This window comes from Calliphora vicina, chromosome 2, assembly GCF_958450345.1.
Source record: "Calliphora vicina chromosome 2, idCalVici1.1, whole genome shotgun sequence".
NCBI classification, from domain to species: Eukaryota; Metazoa; Arthropoda; class Insecta; order Diptera; family Calliphoridae; genus Calliphora; species Calliphora vicina.
This window is the reverse complement of record NC_088781.1, coordinates 102,490,372-102,517,926: the sequence shown is the minus strand read 5'-3', so window position 1 is coordinate 102,517,926 and position 27,555 is coordinate 102,490,372. Positions and strand designations below refer to the sequence as shown.

Here is a 27,555-nt window from a genome sequence, read left to right as displayed (position 1 = left end):
TACATCGTTTTGTAAACGGACCAGTAGTGTAAAAGATTACACAGATGTGCGTTGTTCAGATTTAATAAACCAAGTTCAGAATATTATAACTCAATCTATAAGAATTATGTAAGTATATACTGGACATTTAGCTTAAAACGAAAACCATAGAGAATTATAGATAGAGACGAGACACTCGTCAAAACTACAAAACTACAACAAATCATATGTCCCAAACAACAACAAAACACATTGAATAGCATGTATTTTGTTGTTGCAAGAGTTCGGTTTTTGACAATAATGTCTCGTCTCTATGTTTCCCTATGGCGCGCCATGGCGGGGATCAAATGTCAAATTTAGGATTTTTTTTATTTTCATGAATGTACTGCAATGTATTGTTGTATTTTTTGGATGATTTTGACAGAACTGCAGAAAAGAGTCCACTAGGTCCACGGAAATGGAAATTAATTATTTAAATGTTCTTGGAAGCAAAATGATATTCCATGTGCATAAAATGATTAGTTGCTTTTTAAAATTCGTAGTAAACATTTCCAGTAAGATCGGCATACGAAGCCAAATGAGTTTCGCAGCTTATCACCTGCATGTCGATCGTAATTTCAGGCAGAATGATATTAAAATCTCTTACCTTAGTCGTTCTCAATGCACCTTTTTATTGAAGAGGTTTAATTCAACAGGTCTTATCTGAGAAGAATTTCCAGGTTATGTTGGTCCCACTTTTCAACAAAAAATTATCAATAGAAATATTGTTAAAAAATCACCAAAATATCCTTTAACGCGCTTTATTGACTCTACCAACGATTAATAAATTGATTTATATTTGTTTTTTTTTTAACTTTATTGGCAGACCTAATGTATCAATCAGCACCCGTGGTAAATATTTGCAATTTCTTGTGATTATTAAAGATTGTAAGTGCTGTTGCTGCCCTTTGACGCTGTTATTTTTGTAATTGTAGCCATTATCAATATTAATATATTTTCAGTTCACATTATTATTATTATTTTCATTATTTTTTTTTTTTATTATTTATTTACTATATATTTCCTCTCTCATTACCAGCCTTTTAAACAGTCATAATCGTATCATTATCAAACGAATATAGTTAAATAGACAGACCTGCCTTATTGTCTAAAGGCCCGTGGCGTAGCGAATACAAGAGGTTTTTTTTGTATTACGGAGTATTATCAATGAACTTGCACGCTTTAATCATCAGTTTAACTATAAATCTCGAGCAAAGTGTTTGCTAGTGAGTGATAAAGAAAAGGAAAAATTATTAAATAAAATATAAGAAAAAATAAATTAAAGTTTCCTATGAAATAAAAATTAAAATAAGTAACTGTGATATAGAATGTCGAAAAAAATGGAAGATTTTGAATTGAAATTGAAAACTATGGAACATAAAAAATTCCCCAATAACCGCAATAACAGCAAAAGTTTGGGTCTCTATCATTATTATCACACGGATTTGTACTATTCAATGCCGGAGATAAATAGTAAGTAAATAATTTATGATGTTTAAGTGGATGGAAATAGCTTACATTCTTATTTGAATATCTTTTGCTTAATGGCCTAATACAATTTTAACATTTTTGAAAATTGAGTGATTTACAAGCCTTAAAACCGTTTTTTTTTTTGAAAAATTTGTTTGGAGAAATTGAGGTGTGTAAAATTAATCACTTTCACGAAAGTGAAAATTAATCACACACGAAAATTAATCACTTTTTCGTGTAGAGCGACTATGAGTCGTAAGCGGGTTATTATTCTGATTCACAATGTTATAACAACATTAAAAATGTTCTATAATGAATGCGTATGAAATATGCACTTAAAAATAGTTGGTTATTGTTTTATTTTAAAGTTGTATTAATAAAATATATAAAAAGTAAAACAAATATTGAGCTCATAAATTAAAATTGGTTATTATAGCATTAAATTTCGCTTATAAAGCCACTTTTTTTGCGATGGATTTTGGAATATTTATCATGTATGTATAGTTTAACAATTTACAAATTCGTCTTCCAAAATTTAAATAGAAATATCGAAAAGTCTTACAATAGTGGAGTGTTTTGTTCTATTTAAGACTGCGGCAAATAAAAAAAAAACTTTTTGTTGCAGTTTTATCATTGGGACTCAAAATACCATCACAATTCCTATGGTTCTTCCTTTCTCATCCATTGTTTCGACAATTGATTGTATATTGTTTTTTTTTTTTAATGATTTCTTAATATCTTCGTTACAATTTTTGTTAATCTATCAAAATGCTTTGAAGGCGAGGTTTTCGATGGATATTAATATTCTGGACTTTTGTTGAATAATTTAATTTTATATTAGAGGTTAACTGTTAAGTCCCGGTCCACACTCAGGAGCATTTGCTGCAAAACATTTTTAAATTCTCTTTTGAAACTGCATTCGTGTCCACACAGTTAAGTTATTGCATTTCAGTTTTTGACATTTCTGTACAGAACGAATACGAACGAATAAATGTGAATGACATACTCAACAAAAACTTCATGTACATGAAACAGAGTACACTTTTCCATTCCTCTTTTCCCTTTCATCATCAAACTCAAATGTTTTGCAGCAAATGTTTCACAGTATGGATGGGGACTAATGCCCAACCATAACTGCCTCAAGCAACCTTACGTATTTTTTTTTATTTGTTAAATTTTGATATATGTGTTTGTATATTTATACCCAACACCACCATAGTGGGGAGGGTATTATGCGTTTGTGCAGATGTTTGTAAAGCCCAAAAATATTAGTCTAACACCCATCTTAAAGTATACCGATCGACTTAGGTTGGCTGGCTGTCCATGTAAACCTTGTGCGCAGAGTACAGGTCGCAATTTTGAAGATATTTCGATCAAATTTGGTACATATTATTTTTTCGGCCAAAGGACCAAGCCTATTGAAACTGGCTGAAATCGGTCCATTATTTCACCTAGCCCCCATACAAATGTCCTCCCGAAATTGGACTTTATCGGTCATAAATGTTTAATTTATATATGTATCTACTTAAAATTCGCTCCAAACAAGTTTTATATACACAAAATTCATGTCACCAAATTTTGTTACGATCGGTCCATAATTAGTCATAGCTCCCATATAGACCCGCTTCCGAAAATCACTTTAACGTGCATAAATCGCTTAAAAATGTTGGTAAACACACAAAATTCAACATAGTTAACTTTAATATAGACATAAATCACACGACCTAATTTCATGGTGATCGGTCCATAATTGGTCATAGCTCCCATATAAGGACCACTTCCGAAAATCACTCAAAAATATAAATTATTGAAATTTTAAAAGAAAAATTTTTTTTGCTCTTTTACTTAGTGTAGGGTATTATATGATCGGGCTTGACCGACCATACTTTCTTACTTGTTTTAATTTAAATTAAATGAGCAATAAGCACTAAAGCCCCAAAAATTCAAGCACTTGAACATTTTGTTGGAATTTGACTTGACTTGAATGCAAATGTAATTATGTTTTAAACTTGAAAAATATTTGAAAAATTAAATATTTTTCAAACAAAAAACATATGGTTAGAATTTATGTTACCTTTTTACTGGAGAATGCTGTTGAAATAAAGTGTAATACAACCGTAATTCAATTGCTTGACTATAATTCAAGGCTTGAATTACACTTGCTTTGAACTTGAGTTCCAGTAAAACTGCTTATTAGGTTAATTCAAATACATACTTAAATGGAAACTAAGCTGCCTTAAGTCAACGAAAATTCAATGAATATAAGTCAATTATAGATACTATAATTTTTTTTTTAAGTAGCTTAGGTGAATTATCATGGTACCTTAACAAAATAGTAAAATATAGAAATGAAAAATAATAATGTAAACAATAAAATTATATTAAGAAAACAAAATAATGAAAAAAAAATAAGCAACAAAAATATGCCGTTATGAGTTAAATATGCTATAAAATGCAAAATATGCTAAAATATGCAGTAAAGAGCAAAATATGCAAAAATATGCACTAACAAATCGATGCCAAAATTCTGAATATTATCTGAAACGGATAAATAACTAACTCGTATGCTTATACGACACACAGTAAAAAATATGATATAATAAAATCTTTATTTTTAACAAAACTCAATGAAATTTACAACATTTTTTAAATTTATCATTCTAACCCCCAGTAACACGAAGTCTGGTTATATGTAAACTAATAGTTATACTGACAGTTTTCATACAAAAATAAATTTAAACGATATTATAACTATTAATTAGCACCTAACCAGACTTCGTTTTAATGGGGGTAAATATTAAAGTGTAACACTTGTCAAAAGGTCAACGGCAATCCCCCAAATTCCTAAAAATTGGTCCACATTTCATTCGGGCCTAGAAAAACACTTTAAGGATAATTAGGGAACCCATCAAGGTTTACAAAGTTGCTTTCCGTTTTCTGATCCCAGCTTTGGGATTTTACAACATGTGGCCCAAAGTTGAAATTTTGATAAAAAAAATAGGTCAAATTCCGAAGGGCGTAGGGGCAACATATTCAAAAAATAGGACATGATTTTTATATTAAAATGTTTTACAGAAAAACACAAAATTTTTATATGTTCTAAAAGAACTTTTTTTTTAATAAAAAAAGAGTTAAGTCACCTTTTTGCCCAAAAAACAGCAAAAAATTAATTATTTTTTGAATTTTTAAATTGAAAATCGTTTATTTTTGGATCCATAATTGATATTGCTCTGAAATCTTTTGTATATTATTGGTAATTATTAGTAAACAAAAAAATCTATTCGGTCCAAAATTAGGCCCTATGATTTTATAAAAGCGGACCAGATATTATAGCAAACGCAAGCATGTTTTTTCTATCAAAAACCGGTTCGAATAACCGGTTTTTAGTCTTTTTTGTCAATTTAAGAATTGAGGTATATTAAATTATTTTTTTTTATTAAAACAAATTAAGTCAAAAGAAAGGATGTATATTATTATATTATTAATAGAATATCAATAGATATTTTATAATAATAATAGTTAATTGTATATTTTTCTTTAAATTATTTTTTATTGAAGACGAAACATGGACTAACTGTTAAAATTGCATTGTATAAAAGATTTAATTCGATATTTTTGAAAATTTCTCCAAATAATTAAAATCTTGTTTTAAGTCGCTCGTTGTTGCAATATAAGTTCTTTTGTGTAGATTTTGAACTTCTTTTAATGTTAAACTGAGATGAGCTTCTAAATTTTGCGAGTCACTTTCAATATATTCTAAATCAGAGTTTGATGAACTTTCATTTAGTTCTGACCAAAACGTCAATACGGTACAACAAGGCGAATTTATTACAGGTGACGTTAAAAAGCCATCTGATTATTTTTTGCTCGATATGTTTTCTGGCTTCTTTCTATCTGTTAAAGTTTGCTAACATTGGTTTTTAATTTAAATATAACATTTTTGTATTAAAATTTGTTTAAAATTAAAAAGGGGAATAGATAATTATTAAAAGTAATCGCATAAAATCTAAAAATTTATTTTAAAAAATATTCGATTTTGTCGAATAATTCGAGACAAAAAAACCGGTTTGCCAAATAACTCAAAAACCGTCCTTTTGTAAAAACCGGTTAAAAAAAAACGGAAAATTTGAAATAAATAATTCGAAAACCGGTTTGACTACTCTAACTCCTTATCTATGCCCACGTCAAATTGTATACCAATCGGCCCAGCCTTATTCCGGGGGGATATTTGTATGGGAGCTAGGTAAAATCATGGCCCGATATTGCCCAACACCAAACAAACCTTATCAACAAAGAGTATTTGTGGAAAATTTCAGCAGCTAACTCCTTTCATACCTTTATAGTAGGAATGTGTGTACTTTTTAATAATTTATAATAGAAATAACTAATTATTGGTTTATATTACCCAATTGGCTCAATAAAAAGTATTAACAAGTGACTCAATTCGTACCTGAACAGTGAAAATTACTGATATATTTGCGTTTACAATATTTTGTGAATGTGGAACTTATATAGGAGCTATATACATATACTCATATAGGAGTTATAACCAATTATGATGCGATTTTCCGATATGAACTTTATATGAGGGCAATATGAAATGATATTCTCAAAATCCAGTAGTAAGATTTTTGGACTGACAAATTACTGATCTGTGTAAAATGTTGGTTCAATATCAATATTTGTTAGGCATTTATGAAGGTTAATGTATTTTTCGAATGGGACCGATGACCAACTATGGGCCTATCTACATAAAACTGGGTACTACGATTTTCATATGTAAAAATCTCTATATGGAATAGATAGCATAAAGCCATATTCCGGGAAGAAATTTGTATGTGAACTAGAAGAGTGAAAATTTCATGGTGTTCTCTGCAATGTTTTTATCTAAAATTTTTGGAGGTTGTCTAACATTTCGTTCCATAAGGAGAGGAAGGGGAGGAATGTCAAAGAAAAAAATAAAACAAAATTGCTCTCTTTTCACACATACAATAAATGCTTGACATTATCATGAATTAGGTTTTGGACAACAGAGTTAGGTTTTTGGCTATAGTGTTGTGCAGTTTTTAACTATAGAGTTGTGCAGTTAGAACTAAAATCTGACATTTTACTATCAAGGTCAAAGGTTCAAATTTTGAAACTTTAAATTCCTCTTTGTAAAAAAACAAAATTTGTTGGAACTTGGCAAGGATTTGAATTAAATTTGAAATTTGTTGGTGAATAATTTAAAGGTTTATCATTTTATTTAAATTTATTCATAATAAACCCAGTAAGTTATATCAATTTATGATTGTAGTTGCTCAGTTACACCTCTAATTCATTAATTGTTCCTTTTTATTTCTCCATATAATCCTAAAATGATAATGTTTGTTAATATAATAGTAATCTATGTAACTCTTCTATTGTAAAATGTTTATCTTTAGATAAATCAACACATAAATATAAATAAAATCGTGTGTTAAAAGTCATAATTTCTTTAAAAGGGCACTCACTCTTATTTCGATAGTCAGCTTTGTTAGGGGGTGGTAAATTAGATAAATTACAAACAATTATGTTTATTACATCCATTAAGCGCTATCTTAAATTAGTACTGTTATTATAAAAAACTAATTGTTATAAAATAATATCGTAAAAATGGTTGATTTTGTCATGACAAGGTTATTATTATTTAAGAAAATACCACCGATTTGTACTGAAAGTCAAAACGCTATTATCTGCTGGCAATAGCAGAAGTTGTGTAAAAATAGGATTCATTTAGGCATTTAAATGCATGTTATGATACCTTGATTTTAAATTTTTATTCATAAAAATAATACGGTTAGCATCCAATTTAAATGTAAAAAATTATATTCTAGAGGTTTCAATCAATCTTTTGGTCACAAAAGTTTGGAAAAAATTTATACAACGTCTATAAAACGTCTATATATGTATGTATGTATTTAATAAAGTGAGAACTACATCACTACCATCTTCCAAACTTATATCTTCTATATACATACACTGGTGCATATTCCTATAAATGCACTTAATTATACCCTACACCACCATAGTGGGGAGGGTATTATGCGTTTGTGCAGATGTGTGTAACGCCCAAAAATATTGGTCTAACACCCACCTTAAAGATACCGTTCGACTTAGAATCACTTTCTGAGTCGATTAAACGATGTCCGTCCGTCTGGCTGGTTGGTTGGATGGCTGGCTGTCCATGTAAAACTTGTGCGCAGAGTACAGGTCGCAATTTCGAAAAAAAATTTGGTACATATAATTTTTTCGGCCCAAGGACGAAGCCTATTGAAAATCACTCACGAATATAAATTATTGATATTTTAAAAGAAAAATATTTTTACTCATTTACTTGGTGTAGGGTATTATATGGTCGGGCTTGACCGACCATACTTTCTTACTTGTTTTGTTATATCTTTGTTGTTTCACACAAAAGCTAAATTTAACTTTTTTTAATGAGAGGCAACTTAACGGTACTTTTTGAAAGCAAACAAGTTTTTTTTCTTATTGTTGTTTGCCTTAATTATGCGATCAAATGTTCTTGGTGCTATTTTAAGTGGAAGATTCGTATAAACGCAGACGTGAAATTTATTTTTAAAAAAGTTACCAAAAATAAAGTATTATCAATTTTAGTTTTTTATTCAACCAAAGGTACGATTCTAATAGTAGCATCTCAATTTACTGCAACTTTTTCAATTTGAATCAATAAATTTCATCACTTTTAAAGATGCCCAACAGAACTTTTTTGTCCGATCAAGAAAAGATTCAAATTTAATCTTTTCACGACCAAGGATATTCCAATAGAGAAATTGGATGTAAAATCGATCGTTCGGAGACTGTAGTGCGAAATTTCTTGAAGAAAGGTCAAAATTATGGAGTTCGCAAACCTACAAAGGGAAATACAAAACTAACAAGAAGACAACGTAACCTAATAAAACAAGAAGCAACCCGCAACAAATTGAATTCCACACAAATAAAGAATAAATTGAATCTGCCAGTGACTTCCAAACACGTTTCACACATTTTACGAAACGATGAAAACATAAAATGGAAAAAGACGAAATGTAATCCAATGCTAAAAAAGCACCATAAAGAAAATCGTCTAAATTTCGCAAGAAAAAAGTAATTTTCTCTGACGAAAAATTTTAATTTAGACTGTCCTGACTCATACTCATGCTATTGGAACGATTTGAGATCAAACGATGTTCGGATGTCAAAACGTAATTTTGGTGGTGGCAGTGTTATGGTTTGGGCAGCGTTTTCTGCAGTTGGCAAGTCGAAAAAATTTTTTGTTCCGACAAAAATGAATAGTGCGATTTATAACGAACTGTTGGAAGATGCTCTTCTCTCATTTATGGATGAAAAAATGGATGAAGATTGCATATTCCAACAAGATAATGCTGCAATCCATGCTTCTAAGCAATCGAAATCTTGGTTTAATGAACATAGCATTCCTCTGTTGGACTGGCCGGCTTGTAGTCCGGACATAAACCCAATGGAGAACTTGTGGGGATACATGGCCCGTAAAGTTTATGCAAATAATGCCCAGAATAAAAGCATAATGACTATGACAGAGCTGAAACTAAAAATAAACCAAGTCTGGTAGGAAATTGATTCCGATCTGCTTAAAAAATTAGTGGAATCAATGCCAGATCGTATTTTTGAAACAATCCATAACAAAGGATCATCCACACATTATTAATAATGCAACAGTGGCCCATAAATTAAAGTGCGTTTATAGGAAAATACCCTTAAAAATGGCTGTTAATCTCGAAATTTAAGTAATAAAAAATAAATAAAGTACAAATGATATTTTTTGTTAACAATATTTTAAGTGAAGTCTTAACTAAGTTAATAAACAAATTTGTAGCCCCCTAAATATGTTTTTGTTTAATTTTTAAAATTTTTTTTGCGTTTATAGGAATATGCATCAGTGTATGTGATATCACTAACATAACCACTCTAAGAAACTTAAAACTTTTGTTATTATCTTGTTCAGAGCCAAAATATTAAAATACATTTTATTAATTTATTTTATATATTTTTAATTTAAGGTATAAAAGTAGATTTTTAATAATGATTTATGAATAAATATGAATAAGCAAAAATGATAATGCTTAAAAATATCATTAAATTATTACATTTTCTTATTAAAACCTAATTCACACACTTATTTCTTCAAGTGTTGAACAATTAAACTAGTAACGGCTATTTGCTAGCTAAGACAACAACCCAACAGGAAATGTGTATCAACTACAGCCAACTTCACAGCAAAACAAAATGAAAATAAGAATTTGTTTACAAAATAAAATGCAAGTGCAGTAACTAAAAATACACTCACTTACACAATAAACTTACAAGTTAGTAAGAGAAAATTCTTGGTAAAATGCAAAAGAGATGTAAACATATGTGAATGAGTGTGTGTTTGTGAAAAATACAAAGAATTTAATAAGGGAAATTTCACAGATTATTGCATTAAACACATTGAAGACAGCAGGCTTCACGACTTCACGAACACAAATGCTGCTGGCTGAAGTTGAAGTCGTGCGGCAGCCGCTGAATTCTTTTAAAGACGACAGCTTCAAAGTAAACAGCTGATTTATAATTCAGTGGTGTCACTTTAATTTTTTACTTTAATAAAAATAACCGTACAAAATTCCAAAGTAATTAAGATTTAAACAATTATTTTAAGTAAATATATATATGTGGTAATAATTTATGTACCTGTTATTAATTTATTTCAATATGGTTATCAGAAACTTCTCTTAATGAAGTAAAAAAAAAATATTTTTTTAAGCACTGATTTGATTTACATTTTTTATTATATTAGCAACACTATTTCTGTTTTGAAGTTGACAAAAATAGAAATTAGTCTAATTGGGCAGCAGCAGCAAACGAAGTCGTGTCGTCGTGAAGTTGTGCTGTCGTCAAAAGAATCGTCTTCATATAAACGTGTGTATTCTATTTTTGACAGATTGAAGTCGGAAGCCTGCTGTCTTCAATGTGTTTAATGCATATTTGTTGTTGTTTTTTAATACTCGATTAAATAAAATTTTGTTGTTTTTCTTTTGTTAATGGCAAACTAACAACATTTTAAGGGAGAGAATGTATTTTTCTTGATGTGGTTAAACAAAAAAGAGCATATCTTTTGTTTTGTTTTCAAAACAATTAATGCAGAGAGGGAGAAAAACTAGAAATAATAAAAAAAGGTCTACGTTTTGATAGCGCAACCATCAGTTGAAAATCATAAATGCTCGTGAAGGGAACACGTTTCCAAGAAGTGTTTTTTTAAATTTTTATTTAATTTAATTTTGAATATTTTTGTTTTTTCATTTTACATACTGTTTTTAAATGAAAATTTATGTGGAAATTATTAAGAAATAAACAAAGTTTTGATGTGAAGTGTAACTTGTTAAAAATATTTTGTTACTATTTAACAACAATGTGAGAAATATTAGATGGAAAACAAACAACAATTTTATTTTATAAAATTTGTCTTGAAAAAAAACAAGAAATGTAAAAATTTGTGGTTTTTGGTGAATAATTTCAATAAAATGTTGAACTAAAAGATATGTTTTTGATGTTCTACAAAATCAAGCATTAAATTAAGTTAAATAACATTTTATAAATAAAATATTAATGGTTTTTTTATAAAAAAATTAATTAAAATTTCATTTAATTTTGAGTAAAAATTAAACAAACAAGACAACGAATAAAAGAAAACAAAGAAAATTAAAACCGAGAAAACACACACACGGAATTTCTTACCACTATTTTGTTGCTGTCATTATTGCTGTTTGTTGTTGGTGCTATTGGCTGTGATTGTCAATTCATTTGTTGTTATTATTATAGTTGTTGCTGCCTTTGCTGTTTTATTATGTATTGACGTAGCTGCTGCTTCGCTGTCTTCTTTAGTATTGCTATTTTTATGACAGCTGATAGTTTGTTTTGTTTGTAGTATTTATATTACAATTTGTTGTAATGCTAAATAGCAACAACAATTATAATAACAAACCAGTGTCATTTTCTACTAACATCGGAACATTTATGCCCCAGTTTATTATTCCCATTTTTTACACCAACTACTCGCTATCTGCGTTACTACTTCAATTTTTTCTTCGGCTCTTTATCAATATATAATTTGTAAGTATTTTGTTTTTTACTACTTACTATTTATTTATATCATTTAGTTTTAATAATTTTTTGTCTTTAATCAAATTGTAGCTGACAGATAGCTATAGACAATTTTATTTGTATTATTTGTTGTTGCAGTTTTATATTTCTGTTATGAAAAACAAATGGCCCAAATGGCCGATAATCATATGGAAAGTTGTGTGTTTTTATTTTGCTGTAGAGGGTGTGAGGTAGTATATTCATTTGGTTAAACAGTTTGATACAATGAATCGATACAAATTAGTTAGTAGTGATATAAAGTTGTTGTCAGTTTGTGATGGGAAAATATCAATGATCCCAAACAGACTTGTCAGTCTTGTTCCCAAAGTTGGGAATTTTCAAAGGCGATTTTATTGGGAATATTTTAAAATATTTCGGGAATTTGTATACCCTACACCACCATAGTGGGAAGGGTATATTGGGTTAGCGCTGACGTATGTAACGTGCAAAAATATTGTCCCAACACCCACCTTAAAGTATACCAATCTGCATGTAAACCTAGCAATCAAACTGCAGGTCGTAATTGTAAAGATAATTCGACAAAATTTTGGTACAAGGAATTTGAATTTGGTTATAATCGGTCCTTTATTTCTCCTAGCCCCCATACGATTGCCCTATCTGAAAATAGTTAAGCTTTCATAAATATCTTAGTTATATACTAGATATCCAAACTGAATTCAGCACAAACAAGTTTTATATAAGCCGAATTCCCACAAAAAAATCCCTGTTTTCCCCTACTCCAATGAAAATTGTCACTACGTTTTTCCCCTCCCCAAATAAATGATCAAATTTAACAGTAAATATTTGTTTTTGTTTTACAAAAAAAGTGTTTTATTTGTTAGATTTAATTTGTACATTATTTCATTAAATAATAACAAAAAGAATTGAAAATTAACAAGTCTATGTTAAGAAAATATAAAAAGATACATTTTTCGTTGTAAAGCTCTTCAGATTTTGTTTTTATACCCTTCACCTTCGTGAGAAGGGTATATATAAGTTTGTCATTCCGTTTGTAATTTCCACAATATAATTTTCCGACCCTATAAAGTATATATATTCTGGATCCTTATAGATCCTTATCGGAGTCGATTAAGCCATGTCTGTCTGTCCGTCTGTCTGTTGAAATCAACTTTCCGAAGCCCCCAAATAATTTACATAAACGATTCATAAATCAATATCGAGAAAATCGGTCCACAAATGGCTGAGATATAAGGAAAAAACCAGGACAACCTAGATTTTTACCTATATCTGGATTACTAAGTCATTAATATAGTTATCTAATGATAGATATTTCAAAGACTTTTGCAACGACGTATATATAGTAAGTTGGACCTACAATGGGTCAAAATCGGAAAAAAATGTATAACCCGAATTTTTTTCACCAACAGTTTTTTTTTCGCTAAATATTAAAAAAACAAAAAAAAAATTAAATTAAAAAAATAAAATTTAAATTTAAAAAACAATTCGACAAAAAAAATGTTTTCTCCAAAAAATTAACTTAAAAAAAAAAATTATTTTGTTTACCTAAAAATATATAAAATTTTTATTTTGAAATATAATTTGGTAAAGGGTATATAAGATTCGGCACAGCCGAATATAGCTCTATTACTTGTTTGTATATGACTGTGCAATAGAATGTTATACTTATATTTTAATGCATTAGATCGTAAATGAGATCTTAAAATACATATTGAATTTAAAATGTCATAACTAAACTTATTTAAATATGTTCAATAGGGTGGCACTTAATAAACGAAAGTTGGATTTTTGCAAGTCTCATCCTCCCCAGTTAGGTGAACATTGTAAGAAAATCATCCTGAAAAATTGTAGGTAAATCGGTAGGGGTTAAGACCGCAAGTGCCGGAAGCCCTCTGAAGTTTTGACATGCATTTACAAGGGGAATAATTGCAATTTTTACAGTTTTTGTAAAAATTTTGCCATTAAAAAATTACTTTTGCAATTTGATTTAAAATAATTGAAATGTGCAATTATGTGTAATTGTCGTTCTAATGAGACATAACAGAAATTGGTCAAAAACGTGCCTAAAGCTACGTATACACGGTTGTCATATTCTTACAATATTGTCAGAAAATGTTCAATAAATGGTTAACACCCATATGTTTCAACATAAGTTCTCAATGTTGTGTTAACCATTTTATGAGCATGTTCTGACAATATTGTAAGAATATGACAACCGTGTATACGTAGCTTTAGGCTACTAGAACAAGAAATGTAGGAACAAAATTAACATATTGTTACTAAATTTTACTTGCATTCAGAACGATTTTAACGGCTAATTTAAAGTTTCATAATGCTTTTAAACAGCAGTTCATCTCAAACTGTAACATATCTGTGGGTATTATTAACATTAAATAAAAGCTTTGAGTTGATCATTGATTGTAAGTATGGCAACACTAAGTGACATCGAAAGCTCTAGAATTCGAATATACGAACTTTGACAGTTAAATAACAATCTAGAGTGCAGATGGCAGTGTTATAAAAAGTGGCAGAGGTTGCAGTCGTTAGTGAGTTTATCAGAGACGCTATTCGAATAAACATCAATTGAGTGCCTTAAAGTGTGCTGTATTTTCCAGTGAATTCTTGTATATTATAAAATGTGTCTGTATTTCTGCGAATTTATAAACGTGTATAAAAAACATTGAACGACTATTTAATGCTGTTGTTGTACATCTTATCTTATCTATATATATAAAAATGAAATGGTCCATGTATGTAATGTCATCACGTGAGAACGGCTGGAGCGATTTGGCTGATTTTTTTTTATTCAATTCGAAATTTTCAGGAGATGGTTTGTAAAGAAAAACAAGTAAGAGTGCTATATTCGGCTATGCCGAATCTTATATACCCTTCACCTTTGTTGTGGATGCATTATTATTTTTTATAATTAGTATATATGTATGTACATTGCCCACTTTCAGCGTACAGCATCCTAAATTTATCAAGAACACAAAAAACAACAACAACGCCAAACGAAACAAAACACCAAAAGAAAAAACAAAATACGCAAGCCAATGAAACCAACACACGTCCAAACATACGTTTAATTGTATAAAAAACAACAACGCCAAAAGAAACAAAACACACATAGGATTTGTTGCTTTTTTGTCCAAACATACGATTTGTTGCTTTTTTGTCAAAAAAACCAACACACAACCAAACAAACGTTTAGTTGTATAAAAAACAACAACAACGCCAAAAGAAACAAAACACACAAAAAAACAAAATACGCAAAGCATGCACAACCAAGCATACGTTTTGTTGCTTTTTTGTAAAAAAAACCAACACACAACCAAACTAACGTTTAGTTGTATAAAAAACAACAACAATGCCAAAAGAAACAAAACACAAAAAAAAAACAAAATACACAAAACTTGCACATCCAAACATACGTTTTGTTGTTTTTTTGTCAAAGCATGCAATACATTGTGTTTTTTGATGAAATTTTCAGAGGTTGTCTCGGATTTTTGCTCATATCTCCGTTATTTATGGACGGATTTTGCTGATTTTAAATAGCAAAATTCTCGAAAGTATGTCTGACAGAATTGTTGAAGATTTGGATCCCGGAGATATCTGGGGCCTTCAGAAAATTGATTTCAACAGACAGACAGACAGACAGACAGACAGACAGACAGACAGACAGACGGACAGACAGACAGACAGACGGACATGGCTTAATCGACTCCGCTATCTATAAGGATCCAGAATATATATACTTTATAGGGTCGGAAATGAAAAATGTAGAAATTACAAACGGAATGACAAACTTATATATACCCTTCTCACGAAGCTGAAGGGTATAAAAAAATTCAAAAATTCCGGGTAAAACTCGGAAATTCTTTTTTTTATGAGTCCAGTCAACTGTAATAAAAAAGCTCCCTAAAGTATGCAGTACAAATATAGATATTTTATTTGCAAATAAATAAGAACAGGCTGGTGTGAGTGGGTTGGTGAAACTTGAAGAAATAACATCCCAGCGAGAAAAAATTATAGGACTTCAGTATGTAGGCCTTCTAAAAGGCATACTTACACATTCTAAAAGATCCGATACTCATTCCACACTGCCTGCTCTTAGAAGGTGTTCAAGAAGACCTATGAATCCCCTTCTAATAACAAGTGGTTAAATAAAAATAGTATATATCAAAAAATAAAATACTCTGCATCTCTTTGATTAACTCTCTTTACAAAATGTACAACAATAAATTGCTTGATGTGGCTTCTTATTTATTTTTGTTGTTTTTAAGCATGTAATCAGAAATTATCATGTTTCAAAAAATTAAAGAAACAACTTCATTTTAATTCTTATTTTTATTTTAGATCTTCTAATAAGACTTTAAATAGGTCTTCCATGGTAGACGTTCTATAAAACTTGAAAATACACGATTTTTCATAGGCCGTCCTTGATGCCTTATTCTAATGCTTTTTTTTCTCTTTTAGGCACTTTATTAGGCCTTCTCATGTAGCCCTATCATAAGACTTTGCAGTAGTCCTACCTTTCTAGGCATTCCATATGACAGTCCTCTACAGGCCTTTCATTAGATCAGTAATATGTGGTTTTGTGCAGGCATAAATAGCTCTTCCCAATTAGGCCTTCTAGAAGCCCTTGCAAAGTAGGCCTTCTAGTAGCCCTTCCTAAGTAGGCCTTCTAGTAGCCCTTGCTAAGTAGGCCTTCTATCAGCAGCGAGTGTGCAAGGCCTTGGCTCGCAATGAAACGCCGTGTAAAATTGAAATGATTTTGCAATGCGGCTAGAAGTCCTTGTGTCTGCAAAAGAAGGCCTTTAGGAAGGCCTCTTTACTGCATCTTTTTCCCGCTGGGATTAGTAAATGCTTCCGGGCGAAGCCGGGGCGATCAACTAGTTTTAAATAAATAAAGAGTTTTTACAATTTTTAAACTACTAAACGGCTTTTATTATCAAAAGTATCCGGTTTATTTAAAGTAAATAAACCAACGTTTTGAAAAGGTTAAAACTTAACAATATTTTCATAAATATCAAAATAAAAGCTCATTTTTACTTAAAATATGTCAATATTTACTTGTATATGAGTTTTTGGCTTCGTAGGATACCGTTAACCTATTTGCAGGTATGACCAAAAAAATAAAATTTTTAAACCGCAGTTTCAAAGCTCCATTTTAAATTTTTTAAAAGTTTGTTAAACAAATTTCAGAATTTTTTGACCATCTCATTGGGATTTATTTGAAATTTTTGAGAAAAACAAATTGGCCATATATCGGTGAATGAGTTCAATTTCCTTACTGGTATGAATTTTAAGTATAACTTTTCAGAATATTAAAGTTATTAAACTTTAAATCGTGAAGGTCAAAGGTCAAATTTTTCAATATTTGAAATTTCTAATTTAAAGATAGCGAAATGTTATTTATTTTTGTGCCGATTTTGGTGAAACTTAAGAAAAATATAACATGAAGTCTAGTATTTATAATAACAGCACGAAAATGGAAATTAACATTTAAAGACACTTGGGGTTAAAATGACCAAATACTTTTAAAATCATAAAAAACCTTGTCCATTTCAATAGTGCTGACCAAAATTTGATTTTTAAAGGAAGCAAACTTAAAAATATTGTATTGTGTATTAGAAAGTAATAAGTTAACCCATTTTAAACATTTTTCACAAATGCGATCAGTTTTCTTAATATCGTAATTAATATTATATTGAGCCTTTTAGAAGAATAAAATTGACTTTAACCCTTATGATTTATTAAATTTAAAAATTAACTTGAATGATTCAGTTCATTTAATTATAAAAAAACATTAAAATTAGCACCAATCATATTGACTGTATTTTTCGTGATTTCAAAATTTGAGTGTCATTTTAACCCCAAGTGTCATTAAGGATTGATTTCCATTTTTGTGCTGTTTTTATAAATACTTCATGTTACATATATTTTTCTTAAGTTTTATAAGGACCCAGAATACATATACTTTTGGGGGTTTCTATCTATATTTCGATGTGCTATTAACGTAATGACTAAATCAATATACCCCGCAATTTTTTGGTGGTGGAAATAAATCTAGTTTTAACATAATCTAAGTGTCCGAAGATCTTACTCTAATTTATAAGAGTTGCTTTCACTATATCTCCTGGAGGCTTCTGAAATATGAAGTTTGTTCATATCAGTAGAGTACACATAAATCGACCATTACCCTAAGTAATTATATTGTTTGAGCATTATACTATTCTAAACATTTTTGCGGTTTCTCATGTGAACAAAGCCCACAAGTGTCAATATTAAATAGCTGAATCATAACAATAGCAGTGCAACAACACAAAAAAAAGCAAAATACAAAATAAATAAAAGCAAAAACTAACAGACAAATTTACAAAAATAGAATAGAATTTAATGGTCAAGATCGATTAAAATGTGTGCTACTCAAACGATTGAGATTGAAGAGTTTGAACTATTTTTCTATCACAAGAGGGCTGTTTTAAATAAATGGCACATAACGAAAAATATGTCGGAGGTAAACTAAAATTTCACGTGACCTTTTTTTTTTGTTATCACACGAGAGCAGAAATGACAAGTCTAGAGTAAATAGTACTGGGTAAAATAAATAAAACATGATTATACTCTATTTAGAAAAGCATTAGTAATTAGAATTTATTTTTGGTTTGCTAAATATTTACATTGTAGTACACATAGAGCTGTGTTAGTTTGAAAAGTAGTTTTAATGATATTAAATGATAAACAGTTGGAAACATTTGAGATATTCTAAAAGTGAATAATGAAATTAGAATTAAGGCATGTTAAAGAAAATAAACAATTAATAATTTTCTAGTTGAACAGTGTGCTCATGAAATTTGTTTATTTTTGTATATGTACCTTGATTTATATGAATTTGATTTGCATATTTTAACTACCTAGATTCCTAGATTCTGTAACGGTATTTCAAACTTCTATCATATTGGATGAATTACTGCAGGGCTGGATTTTGATTGGCAAAAGTGCAATGAATTTTGAAAATCCATCTTCATATCATTGTTCAGCGACCAAAAACAAGCAGATGTTTTTATTTGAAGTAACATTAAGTTATAAATAAGGATAAATATTGAATTACACAAAATATGATCAGCAGATCCAGTTTTATGTTACTTAACATACATACATATGTATGTAGTTATGGTAGGATTTCAAAAATTATATCCTATTTGTACTGTACGATTTATTGTTACGAAATTTCACTATGAATTTGAATTTAACGGTCCGTAACGGCAGCTTGCAACATTCATCATGTTTGTAAACATGTCCATCGGTGGAGGCTTCTACTTATCAACAATGTTGATAGCAAGCAGTTATTAGTATTGCTTATAAGTATGGCAACACTAAATGTTTAAGCTGCTAACATTAACATTGTAGCTGCTAAAAGCTCTAAAATTTGAATATTCTAGTTTTGTCCGTTAAGATCATAAAGGGACACATCGTCATGTTGACGCAACAGTTCCTTCTGGTATGTCACCGGAGGAGTCTCCCCCAAGGCATGTCAGACAGGTCCTACGGAAATATGAGGAGAGCTCGTATATGACAGCTTTGAACGGCATTCACAGATACGCCATCAATTCCGCAGTAGCAGGATACCGTATGAATGTCGTACTTGGAGGTCGCCCACCACCGATAGCAGAAGCCGAGAAGAGTCTGCCGCGTCGAAGAAGAGTCGTTCTGGCACAACAACATAAACTAAACTAACGACTGCAACCTCTGCCACTATTTATACACAGTGCCATCTTCTTTCGAATAGCTCGTAGTAGAGTAGCTTCTCGGCGTCTGCTATCGGTGGTGGGCGACCTCCAAGTAAGATATTCATACGGTATCCTGCTACTGCGGAATTGATGGCGTATCTGTGAATACCGTTCAAAGCTGTCATATACGAGCTCTCCTTATATTTCCGTAGGACCTGTCTGACATGCCTCGGGGGAGACTCCTCCGGTGACATGCCAGAGGGAACTGTTGCGTCAACATGACTTTGTGTTCATTGACCGGTAGAACCTTGGTTTCCTCGTGAATGTAGTGTTCGGAGGTACTTTGATGGCAGCCTGTGACGGTCCTTAAGGCTGCGTAAAACATTTCTCTCGTCTCATTTTATTCACATAGGGAGTTGAAATAATTATCATTTGTGTTCAGAATACAAGCTCATTTGGGAAACTATTGTAGGAAATTCAGATTTTCGTCATCTAATCATTCTCATTTTTTGAGTCATATTCATATAAAAATTTAATGTCAATTTTTAAAAGTGTCCTAACATCTCAGATCTGTGATCATACAGAGAATGTGATATTTCCGACCTGAATTAACTAACAGCCGTGTGCCCATCAACACGTTTCAACTTTTTGTCATGTGCCACCATTACAGGTCATCGTATTTTGCTAGTTTTACCAATTGTTCAAAAATCAAGAATTATTTAAAGAAACAAATATTGCAAGACCTCATGTGTTGAATTCTGATTAATTAAACAATCCTATAGCGAAATCCAAAAAAAATTTATTGTTGTAATCTAGAGTTATTAAGTTGGACTAAGATGGCTCATAGAGATCCATACAAACAACCAGGGACTTTCCAAAAGATAAAATATTTTGGGGTCACACTTATCTAAGCGTCTTGATAAGTGAATAGTCATTTGCAAAACATTAACATTAAAGCAATCTATGGCTGCCAGCGGCTTTTTGGAAGTACGTGGGGATTAAAACTTTTTAGACAGGAATTGTCAATAATGTCTGACCACTTGGCTGATTCCAATTTATATATTTTGGGTCATTTGACACGTGCTCTTTGTAGTATGTGTTCTTTGTAGTGTGGTGAGCAGTCAATTGGTTACTTTATACATCCTAAGTAGTCTAGCTTGAAGACAATTATAACGTAAGTGATCTAGAGTCTGTATAAAACCATATAAAACGGTTTTATACAAATTGTGTTGATATAATTTTCTGTTAGCTTAAGAATACTGACATCCCATGTAATCTAGCGTGTGTCAATTGTCATTTTAGTGTATCTAAGTAACCTAGAGTTTAGTCACTTTAAACGTTTTATTTTGTGCTGCACTTTTATCCACCAGAAGTAATTTATTGAAAAGTTGTCGGAGGAAGGTTTGTTTACAAGCAATTGGTTATTGGACTGTCTATGAGAGATGTCTTTTTAACTGACTATTTGAGGTGTTAAAATAACTAGTTATGTTGCTGATCATGTAACCAGTTAGGTAGCTAGAATGGTATCTAACTCTATGTAACCGATATGGGAATCCAATGCGTTGAGTACTTTGTACCAGCTATTAGACAGTCTCATTGTAATCCAAAGAGGTAATTGACCCCCTGCGTAGGACATGATGTTAAAATATCTATTCACGTAGCTAGTTATGTAACTAGTTGTCACCCTAAATGATAGGTAAAATCACTTGTTCGGTGCAGTATCCTAGAACTGCTGGGAACATACTGTTTTTTTGTAACTGTGATAAGATCAATACTTACACATGCCGCCTTAGTATAGTGGAACAAAGTGGAACAAGTGATAGCGAGATCTCTACTTGATTAAGTTTATCATCTCAACTGGGTCCATGAGGTCATGCCCTACTTATGATTCCTGTACATCCCACCCTCATATAATTTTTTAATGGAGGAGACCCATAGGAGTGCAACCAGACTACCGGGAAGGAACATATTATTCTAGTCGATTTTGGTTTTACATAGGAATTTTAGAGTACTTATACCTGAAAGTGATCAGTGGTCAAATCAGAATTGATGGCATTGAAATGCCGATCTGGTGTGGTTTACCGATGGTTCCAAATGATTTGTTGTGATTTTTGTTATGTCGGAAAGGCGGCACTTAGGGCATTATCTTCCTATGAGATGAGGTCTGGGGTCGACATGCAGTGCGTTGCATTTTTGGAAATAATTCGCTCCTGGATTGATGCGGAATTTGACTGACATTGGCCTAACTTATCTGGGATTAGACAGTTCAAACGGGACATACTTTGTCCAAACGAAGTTCCAACTTACTGGATTATTTATTATTTGAACACACAATATCTAATCAATATTTCAAAATACCTCAAAAATACAAAAACGTGAAATTTTGTATTGCTGACATTTCTTGCCATATTATTCTGGGATTCCAGTCAAGTAAACCAACTTTTGAAATCGATATCTTACGATCAGGATGAAATTTGCAATACAATATCAAAAATGTCAGAGAGTTCTTGACCGATTTTGTTGAAAAATTGTGTCTGAATTACTATACAATAGGAATAACAAATTGGAAATTTCATCCCGATCGGAAGACATTGATTTCAAAAGTTGGTTCACTTGACATAAAATCCCCCATATATGTAGTAGGGGATCAATGAGAATTTATACAGTCAACCGCAAAGGCGAATTCTTTAATTTTTTATATATGACATTAAACCTATGTTCTCTCAGTCAAGTGAATGTCAAACTCGATATGAAAAAAAATTAATAAATTCGCTAGAATTTGCCTGAATAACTGTAGAATTCGCATTTATTAAAATAACGAAATATTAGCAAAAAGTTTAGTTGTGACAGTTTTGCATTAAGCGACCGATTATTTATAGGTTTATTTGTTCTGTTCATATCTTTTGTTGAGTAGTAGATAAGATTAATTGAACATGATTTTCATAAAAATGTTTGCACGTGCTTTTTTTTCTTTTCCGCGGCGTTAAATTCATGCAAAACTTTCTTGGCAATGACCGTAGTCTACCAAATTTAATTATAAATATAACTGAACTTTCACAGACCTTTTTGTAATATTGCTAGTGATCCTACTTGGCACATAATCTAGTAAGAATTAGTGCCAATTAAATTTGCAACATATTAGTCATTCGGGGAATAAATGATGCTTGTGAAAGGTGATCAATAGCTTTTAACATAAATTATTTATTTGGCAATAGAATACCTTAAAAAGGAGTTAAGGACTCAAGAACTTGAAATTATTATAATTTAAGGAATCATATAAAATCAGTTTATGTTGTGGGGTTTCTAAGTGAAAGAGAACTCATAGTAGATTCATATTATACCAAATTCATTTCTTTCTCTATCATCAGAATATGTTTTATTAGGGTCCCAAATAGTAAAACTATTTATATGTATTTATATATAGTACAGCAGTATATTTTTATCATTGTTACCACTCGTAAACGGCTGAGTAGTGCTTGTCGTATGTATGTCGTCTATTTAGGTTGTCTTATCAACAACTAAATCGCTTGTCAATTACTTCGAAAGCAATTCTACGAGTACTTATCACCAGACCAAATCCCGGTCGCTCTGCTAACGTCCACCATGAAATTATTGCCAAGCGAAATGTTGTAAAAAAAAACAGAAATGTTTTTCTAAAACTGCTTTTAATTTGCTAAATTTAGATTGAATCATAAGAAATCCTCTTTAGAATCTAAGTGGTTATGAGGTCACTTCTGGTTTGTTGTGTTTCTTTTTCATTCATTTACTTAGTTACTTGGAATAATTTTCCATTTAGCGATTAGAATTGAATGTAAGCGGAAGTATGTGGTTGTTTTACATTTTCTTTTGCACTTATTCATATTTAGCGGCTTTTCTCTTTTCAATATAATTAATTTTTCTAGGTGGAAAATAAACAAACAAATGTATTGGTACTTTGAGGAAAAAGGTAACAAGGTGTATAAATAATTATTGAAGGTTATAAATGTATGTATAATTGTGTAACTATGCGAGGGTTGTTCGGAGAGAGAACTACAAATATTGTAAGGGTGGTTGTTAGAGTCTATACCAACTATCAGACGACATGCGGCAGAGCCAACCAAAACTCGTTATCTTATAGGTCCGATAGTTCATCAAGAACATAATAATCCCAGCAGTTATCCACAACATCATTCTTGTTCTCGGCATATACAGTTTGTTTAAGACTTTGCAGTCTGTTTTACTTTGCCTGGATCGGTTGGAATTATTCAAGTACCTCTCGGATATTGCACTACTTATAATAGTGATAGATTGAAGATATTATTCCAATATTCCACACCTCCAAGTCCAGTCCAGAACCTTGCCTCACCAGTTAATCTGTATGTTACAGTAACCCGAGTATACCCTAACATAGTACTGACTCATTAGCACATTTACAGTTCCCCACTACCTTCGTGTTGACCAAAAGGCAGTTTAGCCTGCAACATCGCTTTTTATCTACGTCTTACATTCATCTACGAATACTACACACATTTCAAACTGTCTATCGGTTCCCAGCACACCTTTCTGTAAGCACTATTTGGGCGTACTTCCAAAATCGAGTATGGAGATCCTGCAGTCCGTGATTCAAAAAAAGATAACTATCATGTCAAAGACACCGGATTTCTTACAAAATATTCGTATAGCCTTCGTATAGAGTCATGGCAAGCTTCTTGGCGCCAATAAATCTACAAATATCTCAATAGATAGTATGTATAGAATGATATTCATCTGATTTGTGTTTCTAATATCAAGTAAGATGCACTTATGAGTCTTATTTACTATCTTCCTATATCTATCGTAAGTATAGCTATGACAATTCACGACAAAGACCAAGATTCCAAGCTTCAGACTTCCGCAGTTGAAAAACTGCGAAATTCCCCTTTCAAATAATGCAAAATATCTAGCTATTATCCTGGACTCTAAATTATCAAGGAAATTGAATATTCAACACAGGGTTAATAAGGCGACGGTGACCTTTTGTACCTGTTGTAAGATGCTTGGTATAAAATGGGGACTTAGTCTCAGCATAGTTAAAAGGATGTACACGGCTATAGTACGACCAATTCTTACTTATGGATCTCTTGTATGGTGGACTGCAATTAGAAGGAACTATGTTGTATACCAACTATATAAAGTTCAGAGATAGGCCTGCATTGGCATAACTGGCACTCTAAGAACTAGTCCTTCACAGGCACTGAACACTATACTGCACCTTGTTCCAATAGACCTTCATATAATGGCCACCTCTGCCTGAAGTGCTGCCACCTCTTGATAGGGTGTTCTAGGATTTAATTCCCTCCAGGAGTGAGTGGTGTTGGGGTAATCTCGTGTATGCATATGACACCAGAATATGTACAGACGATTCTAAAAAGAGCTGTGGTGTTGGTTCCGGTGTTTTCTGTGACGAACATGGGATAGGTCTTCCAAAGGAATGTAGTGTTTTTCAGGCTGAGATTTTTCATAATTAATACAAGTTAATGTGTCCTCTTTTAACGAGAATCGAACTATACAACTGATAACCCATAATAGAAGGGTTATCAGTTGTATAGTTAACTGATAACCCTTCTATTTAACGACCATTGTCGTAGCTGTAAGGATAGGGAAAAAGATGAAACGATTTTTCACCTTCTCTGAGAATGCCCAGCACTGAGTGTCAAAAGACACTAATTCCTGGGCAACTACACACTGATCAACCTTGGTGAGGTAGCAGGGTCCAGACTTAATGGCCTACACACGGCTACAGATTGGGTCTAACAATCTTTGACATTACATTACGATTTAAATGACACTACATCTGACGAGTGATGTGGTCTTGCTAGTTCGCGCGTAATGAACTACCATGTATACCAAGCTCTAGTTCTTACATATGAAATTCCTGCAGTCGCATTTAAGCCTTTCCTGGGTTTTCCTTCTCTAAAATAATTTACTATTCAGGGCAATGTATCCAGTATTTTGGCTCGACTGCTAATTTTTTCTTCAAACATACAATTTTCGGCATATTAAACCTCTTCTTTACTGCCTGCATAATTTTTTTGATAATCGAAAAAATCTTCCATTTTACCAGTGTAATCGTCATCCGCATTAGCTACTATATTCGGAATTTTGCCTCAAAAGTTTGCATTATAACGTTGACCACCGGTGGCCACAATAAGGGTGATAAAACCCGTTTTCGTTTAGTTCCTCTGGCCATCTTTATCCTTAAACTCTTAGGATCGAATTGATAAATCTGCTGTAAATCATGCGAAAATCCTGGATCGTAAGTACCTCTAAAGTATCCCCAATTGCCTAAATCTTAATTTTATTGAAGGTTCTTTCGAACCTTCTGTGTCATGTACTATGTGCGTAAAAAGTGAATAACATCAGTGAATTATATTCTTCTTTTAAGGTAGTGAAAAACATTAGAGTTCAAACTAAACCTTTTTACAGAACCGAACCTAATATTCGTCCTAAGCTGTACCAAACCAAAACTTTTAAATATTAATCGATGGAAGGATTTTATAATTTTCATTAGCTTAAGAAAATCAAATAATTTTCTCACTTTTGAGACTCATAGTATATTCACCACCTCGTAGAGTGTATTTTCAACAGTTTCACCATCTTTAGTCATGTTGAGAGTCGCTTATAAATAATGACTCTCAGATGTACGAATAGATCTAGCAATCACATATTTGTTTTCAAATAGAAAAGACGATAGGCTAATATGTTTATAATTATTCGATTTTGAGTGGCACGCCTATCCACCTTAGGTATAAAGATTAACCTCTCCATCCCATTGACATATATCCAGTAATTAGGCAATTCCTGTAAATATCAACCAGAAGAACTACTGCAACGCTAGGTTGCCAGGAAAGCATCATACGGATTCAGTGCTTTAAAAGATTGGAATATGTTTACCGCCCAAACCATTTTATACTTCAACTGTCCAATTATATGGATTGAGACCTTTGACCACATGCGGTGTCCCCATACAGGCAGGAAAATGTGCTTCCCAAGACTACAAATTTTGTTTCAAACTCGAATCCAAACTAAAGTCCAAACTAAAATCCAAACTCAAATCCATTGCCTGAAATACTTGTCTTTGAAATTTCATACAGTTTTTGGAAAGAGTTCAAAATTAAGAAAATATTTTTAAACGATAAAAATAATACTTTTAAATTTTGATTTCATTTTCTTAATCTTATTTTTTCACATGAAGTTACATAAATATTAAACAACCTTCTTTTCGTAAAGAATAAAACACTCACATTTTCATAATAATTTTTTTTGAAAATTATTGTTGTTACAACTTAATGTTTAGTTCTATTCGTATGCAAGTACAAAATTTAATAATGTGAACACGTTGCACAATTATTTCTGGTTTCTTTGTGTGTTTTTTTTTCATGAATGAATTTTGTTTGAGATTTTTGTTGAAGTAGTGTTTAATAATGTAAAATACAGAGATAATAATAATTGTTTGAGGTCAACATAATAATAACCTCGATTTTTTTGAACTAAAAATTAAATTTGTTTCTAGTGTATGACTGAGCTTAAGTTTTGTGAACGAAACTTATTATAAATGAACTTTCCGCAGATTACAAGAAATTCGAAAACAATTATACAACAATGCGTTGTAAGTTGTATGTCACAAATATTTTTCAAACTAAATTTTTCGAAACAAAAACAAAATATTAATAAAAAAATGACGACATACAACGTTAAAACGCTACGACACCGATTGTGAATTGTTCAAAAATATGTTGAATTATCAAAAATTTTCCATATTATTGTATTTTAAATTACTTTAATAAATAAACCAAAGAAATTTTCAACTGGTCTGATTTTTTACTTCATTATTTTATCAAAAGGTTTAATTTGCGACAATATACAGTAAATAACAGAGGCCCATAATCATAGTCAAACACTAAAGTCGGTTCTTTTTAAAAACAACTTTAAAATAAAAACCTACTTTTTATTAATTTGCAACCATAGTCAAAATTAAAGTATGTTTTAAATTGAACCGACTTTAACTGGGTGCCACCGCAAATGTAGAAAATGTGTTCATACTAGGGTTCTATAGCTGAAACAAAAAGTCGACTTTTCGACCTTTCGACTTTTTCCGTTTTTTAAAAAGTCGACTTTTCGAACTTTCGACTTTTGGTAGTTTATGAAAAGTCGACTTTTC

At 31.3% G+C, this 27,555-nt stretch overlaps 1 protein-coding gene across 2 annotated transcripts in view; it reads left to right on the top strand.

Annotated features, from left to right (window-relative positions):
- The first annotated feature begins 1,346 nt into the window (after positions 1–1,346).
- The window catches only part of LOC135952147 (uncharacterized), a 40,250-nt gene continuing 14,041 nt past the window's right edge, over positions 1,347–27,555 (top strand). Inside the window, exon 1 of one of the 2 annotated variants that reach the window (XM_065501949.1) lies at positions 1,347–1,491. In XM_065501949.1, the coding sequence (XP_065358021.1) occupies positions 1,347–1,491 (145 nt within the window). Of the gene's footprint in view, positions 1,492–11,022; positions 11,635–27,555 lie in introns of those variants that run through there. The other variant, XM_065501952.1, reaches the window with a different exon arrangement.